The 17,795-nt window shown below is 37.8% G+C and overlaps 1 protein-coding gene across 2 annotated transcripts in view; it reads left to right on the top strand.

Moving 5' to 3' along the window:
* The window catches only part of ADAMTSL1 (ADAMTS like 1), a 1,105,223-nt gene that overhangs the window by 837,820 nt on the left and 249,608 nt on the right, over positions 1 to 17,795 (top strand). For both annotated transcript variants that reach the window (XM_018051922.1, XM_005683638.3), the window contains 3 exons: positions 9,254 to 9,304; positions 14,194 to 14,398; positions 15,675 to 15,822. In XM_018051922.1, coding sequence (XP_017907411.1) covers positions 9,254 to 9,304; positions 14,194 to 14,398; positions 15,675 to 15,822 — 404 coding nt within the window. The remainder of the gene's footprint in view (positions 1 to 9,253; positions 9,305 to 14,193; positions 14,399 to 15,674; positions 15,823 to 17,795) is intronic.

The raw sequence follows: 17,795 nt of genomic DNA, 5'->3' as shown, positions 1-17,795 counted from the left end.
AATGACGTGATAAAATACTTTGTTTCCAGGCCAAAAACAGTCTCAAAAAGGAAGCCAGAGCAATGCTTATAATGAGAAGGAAGAGAAAGTGAAGTTAAAAATTTAATGACATTTAGCTGAAATGAAGACTGTTTCTCACTGGTGCCTCAGAGCTATGGCATCTCATCAAATACTATATACACATATGCTATATGTTTTGGTAGTGGTCCCAACATGGGCACTCCCAGAAGTCCAGAGGCATGTCACTTCTGGATATCAGAGATCTGGGCGTGTTTAACTTGCAGGAGCCTGGTGGGCTATATTCCATGGGTCTCAAAGAGTCAGACACGACTGAGCACACTGCTTCACTGATTTAACACTATAGTTCCTAAGATGCTTGTCATCTTATCAAATATAAAATCCTTGTACTTGCCATGCTATAATCATAGCTTCCATTTTACACAAGAGAAAATTGTGTTTTTGTTTTTTTAACACAGTGCCTCCTGCTTTATGCAATAGTTTGTGTGATCGTTGCTTCTTGGTCGAAGGGTAAAGTTGATCATGTGCCCAGAAAGTTTCCAAATGTATGCCTGTGGTTCAGCAAAAACTAAAAAGGCATAGTTTTAGTTCCACTAATAAGCACCTTATGTTTTTTGAGTGTCTTTCAGTGTAAAAAAAAAAATCTACATTTGGCCATACATATCTCAGTCTAGGAGACTGGTGAGACTGTTAAGGCTGTCTAGGGGAAATTATGCAAGACATTGTTTGTGAGAAGATCAGAGAACCACCTTTTCAGATTTTTTTTTTTTTTTTGGCACAGACGTCTGCTTTTCTCTCCAAGGCAGTAATGAAGGGGGCTTAAATTGGCAAGGGTTTTTTAAGCGAAAAATGCTCTCACTCATCACACTATCATGGTCACAGTCATTAGCAAACAAATCTGTTTTTTGCTGAAACTACATCCAGATTCTCCCTCCCCTCAAGGAATTCAGAGCAACAGTCCTAAGCAAATGCCCAAACTTGTATACCCCATGTTGCAGTTCTTGGTGAGTTCAAGTGGACTTTTTTTGTCCAGCTCCATTTAATTTGACAGCAAATTGCATAAGTCACCCCTGGCCATGGACCAAAGTGTGAACAAAAGCTCAGAATTGAATCCTAATGCAACTGAAATCCTGAGGCAGGAGAAATCTGTATCGTGAGTGGCAGTATATGCAGTGGACGTGTAAAACCCAGTCACAATCACTTGGTGACTGATTAGTCCAGTGGCGATACAGCGGTTGTTACAGTACCATGGTGACTAGGAAGGCAACTCTGGAGTGACATGGCTTAGCTTGAGATCCTGGTTCTGTCACTTACTGGTTTGAGTAGCCTTTGGTGAATTACTTGTTCTCACTAAGCCTCAGTTTTCTCATCCTCTGAAGTAAGGATAATAGCTACTTACCTCATAGAGTTGTCATAAGGAATAAATGGTATAATACTTTTCAAGAGCTTAGTAGAGTGCCTGACACATGATAAGCACTCAATAAATATTAGTGGCTGCAGCTATTATGACTAAGATCACGGTTATGATAATGTTGATGTTACTTCAGAGAAACTCCTAAACTCACCAAAAAATCAGCTTTCTCTTCCATGAAAGGAGTTGGAACTCTAAAATTATATACAGGGCTATAACGGTAGTCCTCTGTTATTGTTTTAGTAACAAGAGGCACAAATTCCTAGGAAATAGCTTCATGAAAGCAATTCATACTTATCAGATTTTTTTAATAAGCATGACCCTGAGAAATTAAGATAATTAGCAACTCCTAAAATCCCAATGTGTCATTATCTAAAATCCCCACTTAACCACTTAACGATCTGTGAGACACTGCCATTTAATCTGCGTAGGGTTTATGCCTTGTCTATCTCCAAAAAGGGAGAACTCCATGTAAGAGCTAAGCAGTGGTTTATTCAGTAAGCAGTTAAAGTATAATGAAATGTTTTCCTAGTCACGAAGCTCTTGTTTTATTAAAATAGGTAAATTATCTAGAGAAGTGACAACTTCCTTCTTTTCTCTCAACCTCATTTAAATATACTACTTTAAGTAGCTAATGAATAAGCAATTAAAAAAATACCATTGTAAAATCTCATTTGCACTTTCATGCATTTATGATGAGATAAATAAAGCATAATTCTGTTGCTGTTTAGAGAGCATCGTCATACCCGTCCCAGGTTTATAGACCTCATACCCAACATGAGACAATCCAATCAGCTCTAACTCATTTATTGGGACAATTCAGTTATTCCATCGAGCCAGCTCATCACTAATAATAATGATCATTTTGTATATGTAAAGTATAATTATTTATGCAGTTCTTTTAATTAACTTGTAAGTGAAGAGAACAGGTATTATCATCCTTCTCATTTTTACCTTCAATCTATCAGTTTGGCTTTACTGGCTTTACTAACTTTACTGAACTTCCCTAGGCCTTAGCTTTGCCATCTGTCAAATGAATATAGTATTTCTGTCATAGAGTAACTATAAGGAGTAAATAGGATGATGCATGTACAGCTCCTTGCAGGATGCCAAGCACTCAACAAAATTCAGTTATTGTTATAGACTGAGAACCAGTCTATAAAATGGCTTCTTGCCAGTGTTACTTCTACTTGAAGTTTCTACAGTGCTTTCACATCCTTTATCTCTATTCAGTTTTACCTTTTCTAGGAGATCAGTAAGACAAAGATAATCATCTGTATTTACAGACAAAAAACTAAAGCCCAAAGAGGTTATGAGACCTGCTGCAAGTCAGGGTGGGCAAAGAAAAGCTGGATCATGAACCTATGTGCCTCTACATCTAGAGAACCTCCAGTATCACATGAACTCTGATCACCCGATTGCTGGTGTTGCATGATGCCTTCAGCAACCCATGAGATCTGGTTTAAGCCCTATGTAGACCTCCACAGCCAGCACAACACTGCCAACCATATCAGTGCAAAACTTGGTACCCTGGGTCTTTGAATTGACCACATATGCTAATTAAGCAAGTCTCTTTAATGTCAGTATAAATACTGATGTTTACTCAAACAATTAGCAAATCACTTAGGTCAGTATGAGAAGAGCTAAACAAAGTCCAGGGAAATATTAGTCCCATTTATTTAAAAGCAATTCTGAAATTCCATTCATTAATATCAAGAACGTTTAACCATTGAAATATAGTTGTGAGGAAATAATGATATTTTGGATCAAATGATCAAAAACTCTCAATTAGATGGTCCTATAGCAAGAAATGAATATATATGTTTAAAATGTTTTCAAATCCTGGACAATGAAGCAGGGTTCTTTTGGTCTGGTTCTTAAAGATAAATGAATGTTGATAGGTACCATGTTACCATGTGGTAGGTACCATGTTGAAAAAAGTGTTTAACCTATTTATAGAATATTCCTTGTTTTCTAGATCCTAATTTGCCTCTCTAAATGACAGGGATACCTGCAGTGTTTCATAAAGTAACCAAATTTCAAATAGGAGAGCTTTTGAGTTGAGTACCTAGTTTAGTGGTTTACAGTCTATGAACCACAGAACTCTGAATTCTGTCCTCAGGAGCCAGTACAAATGGGACAGATAAGATAGAGTTCCATGAGATAGGTTTCCAGGCACTCGTTCTTCATCATAAAACTCCTGATTTCATACAATACTTAGATTTTGCAGAAGGCCAATGCAGAAGTCCAAATGTAATGCACTCAAAAGTTACTCAGAAAGAAAATTAACAGAGTAGAGAACAGAGCTTGCATCTCCCAATTCCTCAGGGGGCCCCTGTCCTCATTACGCCATGCTATTTTGCATTCTGCCACTCATGAGAAAGCAGATGCTTGAGTCTTTTCCAACTTTTTATTACTTTTCTCCTCCCCCATTATAAACATTTGCTTGGGAAGAGATTGGTTTCTATTGCCTTGTAGTTGTTGAGAGATTACTCTCTTCTGTGCCAGAACCGTTCCCACCACCCACAATTTCATTCATCTTTTTTACTGAGTACCAATCCTGTGCCAAGTTCTGTGCTTGGTACTGTGGCAAATTCAAGTCAACCAGAATCTGGACCACAACACTGCCCAGGGGAACTTGAGTTGTACAGTTACGAAACAGCGTGCTCTCTAAAAAGACACAAGAGACAAACAGGGAAGAGAAGATTGTTTTTAAAACTGTCATGGCTGTTTCTGGGAGATGCCCAACAGAAGAGATGTAGAGTCTAGCCAAGCAGCTTAGAAGCACAATTGGCATTCAACTATCTTCCTCGGTCCCAGGTCACCCAATCACCCCTGCCTGCCAGAGCAGCCAAACCAGTCTCTAAAATAGTCTGCCCTTCACACAAATGGCAGAGCTAGCAAAAAACAAGGAGTGGGACTAGAGACGTGTGTCATCTTTAGTGCAGCTTGTTTAGGAGTTTCTTTAACCTTGTTCATTTGCTTTCTTTCATTCAGGGTGGTAGTTGTATTGCTTGCTTTTCATGTCAATGGCATGAATTCATTGGCTGATTATTTACTAATTGCCTCTGTGCAGAGAACTGTGTTAAAAGATAGAGTAAAGAACCAATATGGATTTTGTCCCATGGTGTTAAACTAAAGAAAATGTTTACATGGTTAAAAGTTAGTAGACAGTTAGAAGTGATGAGGGGAGCTTGTGCTATGGGTGTTTGAAAAGGGAAGAGAAAATTGTCTGGCTAGATGTTGAGAGGAAACATAAGGACAGGCTTTAGAAGAGGTAGCACTTGATTTCACCAGGTGTTATGGACATCACTGGGAAGTAAAGTATCTGTTGCTATGACGACAGTGAGCTGGATTGGAGCAGGCAGTGCCTGCAGGCAGAGAGAACTGTTAGGAGGATAATGCAAAGGGGGCTAGATTCCTGTCAGCGAGATACATTTGGCAGACATCACAACTGGAAGAACTCAGTGTCTGTAGGGAACATGGGAAAGAGAGGAAGCGACGATGACCCACAGTACCCAGCCAGGGTGGATGGGAGAAGGGCAGTGTTCTGAACAGTAACAGTGATCACAGGAGAAGAGACACTTTGCAGGGGAAGAAAATGAATTGTCTGAAAATGGTGAGTTTGACAAACTGAGAGCACATCCAGCCGTCAGGATGTCAGAAATGAGGCTCTGCAGCCCCAGAGAAGAGGCAAGAGGCTGTGAGAGAGGCACTGAAAGGGAGTGTGGAAGCCATGAAAGTGGCTCCTTGCGATCCATTTCCAGAAGAACCCAGAACCTGGCAAATCAGATGCTCATAGAATTGATAGTTATATTAGGGCTTTTCTTGGAAAGAAAGATTTATCACAACAAGTAAATTTCACACCTGAGTAGTGTGAGCCTGAATATGGCTTGATTTTTAAAGTCAAGGATATTGTTCTAAAATAGCTCCTAAGATGGTTTCAGGACACAGACTCAATCATCTTTAAATGACATGTGGAAATTGAGATGACAGTCTCATTTCATCCATTTATATCATGCTTTCAAATGTTTCTGTCTTTTGCTTTCTCAGAGTTGAATTTTGTAATTTTGTTTTACTTAAATGTTCTAATTCCTGAAAATAGGGAAGCATAAAAAGGAAGAAAGGAAAAAAAAAACAAACACCCTTAATCCAAACACCAGGAACTAACAACTGTTTTCAGTCCTTTTCTAATATATTTGTACATACATACATACACATATATATAGACTTTACAAAAATGATTATATAGACAATATATACATGAGTTTTCTTTATATAGTGGATTACATTGTCTATTCTATTTTGTACGGGATTTTTTCATTTGAAATTGCATTTGAACATTTTCCATGTCATTAAAAAATGATTCAAAAGTCTTCATGTTATATACTGCATACTATTTCTATGAATTTGTCATGACAGGAAGCATTCTAGTGTCATTGGACACGAGCTATGAGAGGATGACGTGCGAGTCTTTCTTCTACTTATACCGCATGAGTTCATGGTGACCCCTTCTTCATCCTCATCTTCTCTTCTTCCCATCATGACCCCTGATTTGGGAAACTTTAGATGGAATCAGGCCACTGTCCTACATAGAAAGTACATGAGCAGTCAGAATGGTGAAGGCAATGGAGAATGAATCATTTCACCCCAAAACCAACTGTTCACTATATTTTCCATTGTGATCATTTTTTAAAAAGTTACTTTCGCCTCCTTCCCCACCCCCTCATGTTCAGACACATGTCTGAATCCATACATATATATGCAGGCACACACATGCACGTGCAAAGCAAGACCGAAGCATGGAAAGAAGAACTTCTTACAGTCCCTAAATGACGTTCTTTTTCATCATTCTTCAGTAGGTACACTTTGTCTAAGAAAGAGACAAAGTGCCTTAAGAGTAAGCAATAGAAAGTTGAGTTTAGGCAGCACTGCCTGGCCCTCTGTGACAGTGTGGTGAAAGGCCAGGGCCATGGCATAAACCCCAAGAGAGAGCGGAGCCCATGCGCATGAACATGCATCAACAGGGCTGGACAGAGCACCATTGTTTTGATAATCTTTCTGTTTTCACAGGTGCCATGGAGTCATTTTATGAGTCTTCACCATGACCTATGCCATAGAAAGACAAATATAGCTATAGTTTTGCTGAATCCAGATTTAAAGCTTCTTGTTCAAACAGAAACATAATTTCTCAATCAGTCCAATGCGAAGCCCAACATCTTGAATTCTATAACTCCCTCTTTTTTCCCCTTTTCTTCTAGCCTGTCTCCTTCAATATTACTACTTCCATTTTAAATATCATCAGCTGATAAATCAGTTGGCAGGGATCTACAACAGTTCATTCTAATATTCAGAATGACAAATCATAACTATAAATCTTTCCAGGAAAGAAGGCTGCCATATACATTTCTACATTTAGATCTCAATCTAGGCATGAGAAAACATACTAGGGTTAGCGAAAATATAACTGCAAAGTCAGTTCTATGTAGTCCTTAATTATCTACTATCAGACCTAGGTTATTAGAAGAACTTTGGAAGGTTGGAATTCTATCAAAAACAGTTCTTTTAGAAAAAAATTTTCCTTAATGATTAGGCAGAATTACTGGGAAGTAATCACGTGATCCTAACAAAAGACAGGATTTACCTTTCATATCTGATTTCTTATCAAAGTAAGATCAAAATGAATAGGATGTTTCTGTACCTTGGAAAAACATGGAGAAAAGGTTAATGTTAATATTCATCCCATTCTTGTGTTCATTAAGAGTCTTGGGATTTTGAGCTTCCTCAAAAGGCATCATTCATTTTCATGAACATTGTTACTGAAGGGTAGTACACATACATGTACCATGAAAATTTAATCATATAAGTGAATACCTTTAGCTGTTCAAATCAACTAAAGAAAACTTAGTCATGTGAGATAACTGAATTAGTTCTTCAACGTTTGTACTTCTTGAGAAATCTATATTCAAAGATTTGTTTCCCATTTTCTCTCAAACTTAATTTTCCCTTACCTTTTAGTAATTTCTCCAGGAACTACCCTTTTTATTACTCCATCTTTCCTCCTTATCTGTCATGATGTCCAGCCAGTACTATTTTTTTTCTTACTGTTCCATAGTATACCTAGCTCACTGTTTCTACCCAAAAGCTTAGGTTTGCTAGCCATATTAAAATCACATGCTATATCATTCTGTATCAGAGCGTAAGGTCAAAGTGAGTCTTAATATGTCCATTTTTACATAAACATTTTACTGAATATGTATATATAAATACATACTCACCCATTCATCCCAGATTAGAATACATGAGTTCCTTGAGTTTTCAGAAGAGGAAGTTGCTATCATTTGTCAGTTGTAAAATAAGTGCTCACGACCTACCATGCTTTGCCCCAGCAAATACATGTCATCCACGGATTGAGCTCAGTCTCCCACTCTTGATACAGAGTTTGTTTTATCTGAGATTCATGAGTCATAAATCTCCCACAAGTTAGGGGGCTCAGCAAGAAGAAAGTCTTGTCAATTGGAGGCTTTACTTGAAATCGGTGAGGTAGGTTCCTGTACTTTATTAGACTCCTAAAGGCCTCTGGGGACTTTCACATAATATCATATAATATATGATATTATATGAATATATAGTATCATATCTTGTGAATCCATTAATGGCACCCCACTCCATTACTCTTGCGTGGAAAATCCCATGGATGGAGGAGCCTGGTGGGCTGCAGACCATGGGGTTGCTAAGAGTCGGACTCGACTGAGCAACTTCACTTTCACTTTTCACTTTCATGCATTGGAGAAAGAAACGGCAACCCACTCCAGTGTTCCTGCCTGGAGAATCCCAGGGACGAGGGAGCCTGGTGGGCTGCCGTCTATGGGGTCGCACAAAGTCAGACACGACTGAAGCGACTTAGCAGCAGCAAAGGCCTCTGAGGACTTTCACATAATATCATATAATATATAATATTATATGAATATATAACATCATATCTTGTTAATCCATTAGCCATATAGCCTAAAATATCATTTCTTCTGGCTCCTTTAGTCTTTATCCTTAAATCTCACAGGTTTCCCAGGGCACCAGATATACTAACAACAGTCAAAACAATCACCACCGCCACCACCAGTTAACACCATATCGCATTTTATAGACCACCAAAAAAATGTTTCATCTTTATTATCTCATTTTAACTGCCCTACCTTTGTTTTGGTAGGGAACGTGCTTTTTTTGATAGTTGCCTACTGTGTTCACTCATTCCCCTTCCCTTTTTAATATAACCAAGTTATATTAAAATCTCCAGATTTTACTCAGGTCCTTAGATCTGCCAAAAGTACATTACCTATTTGCTAATGCACAGTACGTAGTATTGTCAGTCCCCAGGTACATACTCTTACATATAGCTCTCTCTTTCATCAGGAACAAGACAGTAACTATAAAATTGCTTGGTGAGCATCTGGAAGTAACATTAATAATGATGATCATAATGACCTCATAGGATGTATAATTGGGGCGATTAAAGAACATTTACAAGCTTATTGTGTCATAGTTAATGATGAGGTGCCAAGTTTTCTTGCCACCACCCTTTCCCCTGGTATTTCCTGCTTGGATCAGAGAACTAATTATAGTAAACGGTGCCCTGTCAAAGAACTTGCCCCATCCTCAAGAGGATGCTAGCATAAAGATATTGAACTGTTTTAGCGTTGTTTTTTTAGAGACGATTTATTAATGTTATTTTGCATTTGTCTAAAAAATTGTTTAATGTAATCATTTAGTGTTTATTTTATTGTGTGTACCTTCTACTCAGAGGGTTGGCATTATTGTTCCTAACAGTGACGGATACAAGCAGATCATGCCCTATGACATCTACCATCCCCTTCCTCGGTACGTAACTCAATCATCCTGATGCTAGAATTAGTAATTCAGTCTTCTGCTTCTTATATATATACTAGATTTTGTGTTTTTCTGTAAAAAAATAAGATGGTAGATAGTATATTTTGCAATCCCTCCTGAACTTTGCTTTTGAATAACACTGGTCTGCTCAGACTGTAAGCTTGTCATTCAAAAACCGTTTTAAGATAGGATTGGATTACATTGCAGTGGACACAGTAATTCACTCTGATTAGATACAGTGTATGGGTTTATGTTATGTCTTTCTTTCACTCCCTTTGTCCTTTTCTGTGTTTCCTCTGCAATAGGACCCTAGTCATTAAAGCACTGTTGCTAACTGTTAAACAAACACTGCCTGAATTATTATCCAAATACTGAAAATGTGAAATTCCAGATGTGGTATTACTCTGCATAGGGGCTTTGAATATCCTTCTTTTTGTTCCAGAGAAATTAATTAAATACAAAAAGGCAGTTTTTTCATATCCTTATTGTTCATAACATTTGGTGGGGAGGGGAGTTTTGTTATTTTCCAAAACAGAATATTCCAGGTACTGCATTGCTTTTTTAAAGTACAGTATTTTCTAAAACTAGAAAATATCATTAAAGTGACTGAGAAACTTTTCAAAGAACTTATCCTCTTTATTAATATATTTATAAGAAAACTGGAGAAGCTGAAAAACATGCTAGCTACTGAGCATATCGCCTGCCACCTTAGAAACAGCCCCCCAGAGAGCAGAAATTAGACTTGAGTTTGAAGCCACCTCTGTGCTAAGCAAGACCTTTGCTCTCTTGTCCTCACTCACTGGGACTTCAGAGAGTCAGCTGCTGTTTAGAACCCAAGGTTTCAATCAGATCACAAATAGTTGGAAATAATCCATGGTGATTTACTCCATCTCAAACTAAGCAAAGCCCTCAAAATGATTGTATTTGGAACTGTAAAATAAAGCAAAGTTTGATTGAAAATCTTCAAATACTTTGAATTGAACTACAAAAATGGGACCTTGAGGTTTTTTAGTTCAGCTGCCCCGTGATGCTTCATTCTCCCACCCTTCACATCCACTCAGCACACATGTGTAAACACATATATTTACACAAATAGACATAAATGTGTATTTACTGCAGATGCTTCCCTCGTAGCTCAGTTGATAAAGAATCTGCCTGCAATGCAGGAGACCCTGGTTCAATTCCTGGTTCAGGAAGGTCCTCTGGAGAAGGGAAAGTCTACCCACTCCAGTATTCTGGCCTGGAGAATTCCGTGGACTGTATAGTCCATGGGGTCACAAGGAGTCTGACACAACAGCAACTTTCACTCACTCACTGCAGATGCATTCCAATATAGGTATACATACATATATATGTATACACACACACATGTACATGGGCTTCCCTGGTGGCTCAGCAGTAAAGATTCTGCCTGCAATGCAGGCGACTGGGGTTTGATCCCTGGATCAGGAAGATCCTCTGAAGGAGGGCATGGCAACCCACTCCAGTATTCTTGCTTAGAGAATCCCATGGACAGAGGAACCTGGCAGGCTACACTTCATAGGGTCACAAAGAGTCAGATACAACTGAGCAACTTAGCAGCAGCAGCAGCGTACACGTACACACACACACGTATAAACCAATGCAAGTGTTATCCGGGTTCTACTTAAATACTTCCAGTGACTAGCATGAAACTTACTTTTCACCATTTTGATGGTGGTGTAAAGAAAGGGGGCACTTGGTTAATGCTATATATAATTGTTTAGGGATTTTTTAAAAGGGTTTTTCACTGAAGAGTTACTTCATTCATCAGCTCCCTCCCTTTTTCCTATGTCTATATTGATAAAGACAATAAATGACTTAAGAATGCTACTGTTGTATCCTTTTGCTGGTTTGATCCAGAACCAAACGTGAAAAAAAAAAATGGAATGAAACAGAGAAATATCAATTTAACTGAACCAAGATTTCTTTGATTTCAACCCCCATATCTGTAAAGTAAGTATTCATAGGACACATGTATCTGGCTGTGCAAAGCCCATGTGATTTGAGATAAAGGCATAGTTGGGTATCAGGGGTAAGAACATCAAGTTGATGTTTGTCCTGTAACGGTCCTCAATTTCTTCCATGTCTGTGATCTCTTCTGTTTATATTTCTCTGGTGTGACTAATGCCTGTCCTAGGTTAAGCTTGATTTCTTATATATTCGGATGTCCCCCGAGTGCTTGAAGATGTATTCTCAATGGCAGACTGAGATGAACGCGCTTGATGTTTGTTTGCACCCTGTCTTATGCACTTTGACCTGTCCATGCATCACAATGGGAGAAGACAACTAGACGATAAACAGACTGTATTTATTAGCCCATGCACTTCTGTTACTAAATTAATTCTGAAGTTAGATATTCTGCTTTAGTGATAAAGCCTTAGTAAATGGAAGCTATTTATATGGATATTTTTATGGATATTCTTCTTTCTTAAGAAGAATAAAGACTCAAAATGTTTCTCAGAGGGCAGCTACTTACTGATCGAGACTTTGTGTACTGAAATTATTTAAATGTGTTTAAGACCACAAGATACAAAACACAGTGAATGAATTTTTAATTGTTTTTTCTTGCTTTTAGTCTTTGACTATAATCATATCTGAATATAATTTAAGAACACAGTCTGATGAATTATCTTTAATTTATAATTAATATTTGCAATTTTTCCACATAATCATTAATTATGAGAATTTCTTAAACTAAATACACAATGGACTTTAAAAATTAAAAGCCAAAGGAGTTAAAATATATGACCTCATCTGTTATTCTTCTAGGGCAAGATTCTTGGATATATATATTTTTTTTTTTTTTCCAAATACTTACCTGGTCCCTGTTTTGAGATATTCTAACTGATGTCCTCTCTGAGCTATTGTTATACTTTCTTTAAAGAACAAAGATGTTTTTCTTTGAAATTCCACATAATCCTATTATTATGTAAGGATTTGCATTATAGTTTTTCACATATAGAACTATAGTTAATCCTGGAACCATACTATAAATGCCTGGAATAATATTCACATCATTTGTCTTTCCATGATCGCTGACAATGAAAAGGATACTTATTACTGTTTATGAAATTACACCATGGATCAGGTCCAAGTGTTGAGACAGAAATTAATCACTGTCTCTTCAGAAGGGTCAACTTTAGGGATATTAGAGTACCAATTAGGAAATGTGCTCTTTTTATGGCACCTTAATGTTTTAAGAGATTAAATGCCCATTCAAAAGCATATTCTCAGTTCACTGTCAAATCGAGTCTAATGTGAATTGGTTCTTACACGTTCAGCTTAATTTTAGTCTGAATCAGACCTGTTATCCACTTCCAGCTCTCCAGAGATTTACATGGAGACAAATGAGAATTGGTCTCACCCTTTTGGAAGAGAAACTCTATAGAGCTGCTTCCTTCTATTGAAAGGGAACAGAGATTCTCCAAAGGACTAACCAGAGGGCCTCAGTTTCCCCATAATAACATTTTCTTCTGTGTCTCCTGGGGAAATGTGCAGAGGAAAATATTGTATTTGGCAGCATGTTTGGGCTGTTGGCAGTGGAGATAACAGTTGTTGCCTAGACTTGAACAGTACAGAGAATTGTGGAGGAAAATTCTCTGTAAGTGGGAAACATATGTTATCCAGGCTCATGCAAAAGAGAAATCAGGCTCACAATGCACATGAAATCCCATGTAAAGCATAGTTCACATCTCCACGGCATGCCTGTGCAGTGTTTTTAGATTTAACTATTCAAGTGGATCAACTTGGTGACATTTTGTTTCTCTCTCATTAAAATGGTATCTCTCATAATTTTAAGAGAAATTCTTAGAGTGCCTTACCAGTCCTCATAAACAAACAGACTAGATAGGCAAGAAAGAAAAACTAGCCCCTGCATTTCTGTTCTTACAAATTTGACATTCTCTAAACCTCCAAGAAGAATCAGGCAAAGATATCTCTCTGCCTCTGGCCTCAAATGCATCAAGCTGTGGAGAGAATTGAAAAATCAGTGAAATTCTCTTAAATGCTGTTGACAACATTGTTATTTTTCCCCTTACTTTACTGTATACGTAGATTCCAATGCCATGAGCTTTTGAACCAAAGCCAAACTTTTCATAGTTCCAGGAGTTCTTGATTGGAGAAGTGCTAACTGTCAGTACCTCACCCCAGGAACTAGGGAACACATAGGTAACACCTATATTGACACTTTGGTTTAATGATGATACAGTTTGAACATCAGAATTATACTGAATCCATGCAGTCCCAAAGTTGATGACCATAGAACCAAGGGAGAAAGGGTGTTTAGTTTACCTTGATCTTTCATGAGCTCCTCATGTAAAAGTATCCAGAAGCTAAGTAATGAAGTATTGCGCTGAAAGTGAGAAGTATTAGCCCAGGTAAAAACTATTAGAATTAATTGATTAACCAATTTTAGTCTTAAGATAGATATTTAGATACACAGATGTTGGATAGATGCAAATATATATTAATAAAATATAAAATAATATAAATATTATATATAAATATACATACACCCACACAAATGCACATACAGAGAAAATATATATTAAAACTATAAGGAAAAGTACTGAACAGCCCTCTTTTGAGTAGGTGATGGACCCCACAGATAGCCTTGTAGACAGTTCTCAGAGTAATTTCTTACATTTGTGTAGAGCTTCAAGGTTGACAGAGCACTTTTGCCAGCATTGAATTCTCTCTGACTCAGCAGACTTTGGGCAGTCGCTGGCTTTCGGTTCTCTAGAGCTCAGCCTCTCAGAACCTACTGCCCTGATGGGCACTGGGGAGGGAGCGGTGGGAAAGCTCACGGAGGAGGTGGGCAGTGTGCAGGTCTGCCCTGATGACTTCCCTTGCTTCTGTAGGTGGGAGGCCACCCCATGGACCGCGTGCTCCTCCTCATGTGGGGGGGGCATCCAGAGCCGGGCAGTTTCCTGTGTGGAGGAGGACATCCAGGGGCATGTCAGCTCAGCGGAAGAGTGGAAATGCATGTACACCCCTAAGATGCCCACCGTACAGCCCTGCAACATTTTTGACTGCCCTAAATGGCTGGCACAGGAGTGGTCTCCGGTAACTGTGACTTCTTTCTTTGTTCATTAGGAGAGTAAGTCCATTCTTCCCTCTCCGCATCATCACCCCACCAGCTACTCTGTCCACCTCCCCACTTCTCCATCTGAGCGGTCTAGATGCCTACTTGTATAGACCCTGGAGTAGGCTTACCCCAAATCAAGCACAGCCAAAAGTAAATGAGTAGGAAAATATATATATATATATATATGTATGTATATGAATATTTAGCATGCATGCTTATACACACACATCTTTTTCTTCAAGTGACTTCAAGATGCCACTATCACTCCCCATAATGTTCTCTTAAGTAAGAAGGGGAGGCAAGTGTCTGCCATGAGTAGCTGAGGCTGAATGAGCCTGAAGCTGTGTAAGCTGTTCTGATGGTTGAGCACAGCAGACCAAAAGTTTGATTTCATTTTTTGTTTCTTATATTTTTTCTATGTCCAAAAAAGTGTCTTCAGTGGATTAAGATGAAAACTATGTCTATTATTCATTGGGAAAAAAAAAGATGAAAATAGCAATGTAATTAGAATGGAGGTGAAGCAGGATTAACTAAAATGAAAATAGTCTGGACATTAGGAAAGACAAACATAAATCATTAACTGGGGGGGCTCCTGGATTCTAGTGCCAAAAGGAGTGGAAAGGTGAGATGGAATGATGTGTCCTCAGCCACAGAGATGGCCACAGGTTACTCACATGGCCTTGTGGCTTTGTGCCTGCAGATTAGAGCTGTGGTGTCTCTTTCTATCGAGACTTGCTCCCAAGCATGTGGAACCAATTAGTTCCTTTCATCATTTTTCCATGCCACTGTTATCAGTTGGATCAGCCATGCTGCAATATAAATTAGCAATGATGGAAATTTTAAAAATTTAATGTCCATGTGGGAGCTGGCATTTTTCATACTTTAGACCTAACAATCATTAGCAAAGTGACTGAATAAAATTAACATGCAGTCTTGGTAATCAAAAATTAGGCACACTCTATAATTTCTTTTCTCCTTCTCTTTGCTGCTTGGTTTGGGACTTTGCACACAGTGTGTGCTTAAGAACGGCTAACTGACTAATCCAAAGTGAAGAAATTGCAAATGATTTAATGTTCAGCCGCCTTCACATAGAAATAGCCCAACAGAACAAAGATCCCATGACTAGTAAGAAGTGATATAAAGCCACCAGGAGCCCTTCTGTAAAAGCAGCCATTTAAAGAGTCTCAGGTGGGAAGTGAAGAACAGTAAACAAGGCTTTGCCTATGAGTCTCCTTTCTTGCATTCTCCTTCCAGTGTACAGTGACGTGTGGCCAGGGCCTCAGGTACCGTGTGGTCCTCTGCATCGACCATCGGGAAGTGCACACCGGAGGCTGTAGCCCCAAAACCAAGCCCCACATAAAAGAGGAATGCATCATACCCACTCCCTGCTATAAACCCAAAGGTAACTTGATGGGGGCTCTGTAACCAATCTTGCCATGGTCATGTGTATTCACTGCTGTTTTCAATTCCTTGGAATACTTTTAAGTATCCCAAGTGTTCTTTATAACTATCCTTTGTAACTTAGACTCTACTAAATGGACTTAACTATTTCTAAAAGTCTTTGCAATAGTTTTGTTTGCAAATTGTTTTTGAGCACTATGTATTGATGTAATTCTCTCCTGAGTCAGAAAATTAATGGAAGACTGCTGCTGAAAAAAAAAAAAAAATCAGATCTACTTGAAACGAGATATTATAAAGATATTATAGAAGTATATGTGTGATTTACTATTCACATTGCTTGCTATTAAAAACAAGGCAGTAAGATTCATCAAATAAAAAAGAAAGAGGGCTTAAATCAATTAATCAATAAATATATGTATATATATATACATAAATATATGTATGTATATCACTGAATCACCTTGCTATATACTTGAAACTGATACAACTGAGGTGTAAATTAACTACATCTCAGTTTGAAGAAAAAAAAAAAGCAGTAAATCCAAACTGTCTGCTTTGCTAAGCATGAAATATACCATATTTCATACTAATAAAACAACAACAAAAAGTTGTTGCTTTTTATATTGAAAGCTTTAAAATTAAAAATTAACATGAAACTGGACTCCAGAATCATAATTTGAAAGAAAAATTGGAATAAATCTATCGATGTCTACAACCCACTGCCTTGCCTATTTTAAGTTTTCCACGAATATTATCTTCAGCTCTTGAGTATCATTAGCTTCCTCAAATACAGGAGGATCAGTGGCCACTGATACTGCTAGCAGAGTCAATTCAAAAAGACAGTAAAATATTACAAGCCTACTATTCATGCTAAGCTGAATGCTCATTATTGAAAAACAGGGATGGTTCAAGCTGTCATAGACACCTTCATTGACTGAGTTCCTTTATCTTGGAGAGGTGAGCTAATTATAAAACTATGTATGTGTATTTGGAACCATTTGCTGGGTTCAAAATGTTAGCAAATCCTTTTGGCTTGGGCAGTTTTACATTTCTCACTGGCTTTGTTTTCTAAATGGTTGTTGCATATAGAGGATAAAAAGTGATGCCCCAGCTTAAAATAATGCATTTTTTATTTGTTCGTCTTTACCCAGCCACTTCAGAGAAAGAAAAGCAGTTTGTGGGTAACTGTCAGGAGTAAAATCTGTATTTTCACAACTAGGTAGTGAGTCTGGCTCTCTAAACATCATTAAAATGCCATATAATTCTATGATATATGCATATATAGACATATTTCTTTCATCTTTATAATTATATGTTATAAAATGGTGATAGAGCCTCACTGGCTCATACTATAAAGGCAAATATGCCTATAAATGACTCTAATAAATATGTCAGAATGCAAATCTTGGCAGTTATTTATGTAGGAGCACTTATAACCTCCCTCTTTATTTTTCTCCTCCACAGTTCTTTTTTTTTCCAGGAAGTTGTTAGGAAGCTTATTTTGAATTGTTTGACCAAAGCTAGATAAATATTTGAAGCAAGCCAAATTATGGTTTGTGGACCCCCAGTTCCTCATATTCCAATTGTCGGTGAACCTCTGGTGGATACTGCATGAGTCAGGTGTCTAAAGAAACATTTTGAGAATTACAGAGTGGCAGTTTTCTTTGTTTTTTACAGTATGGTATAGATCACACTTAGCCAAAAAGAAAAAGAAAAACAAGTTAGAATTTATGAAAATATCACAATGTAATCCACTGTATTTTGTTTTAAAAGATAAATAGTGCTCTATCTTTTCAAGAGGAAATAGTGAAAAGATACTCTGATGATCCTTTATATACGTATTGAGCTCCTAGAGTTATAACTTTCATAATAAAAAGACTTCACTCTTCAACATAATAAAGGGCACTCATATACAGAAATTAACCTGAAAACCTATTATTTATAGTTACCAACATCATAACTTTTAGGTAGTAC

The sequence above is a fragment of the Capra hircus genome, chromosome 8 (assembly GCF_001704415.2).
Source record: "Capra hircus breed San Clemente chromosome 8, ASM170441v1, whole genome shotgun sequence".
Lineage (NCBI taxonomy): Eukaryota > Metazoa > Chordata > Mammalia > Artiodactyla > Bovidae > Capra > Capra hircus.
This window is presented reverse-complemented; position numbering and strand designations above follow the sequence as displayed.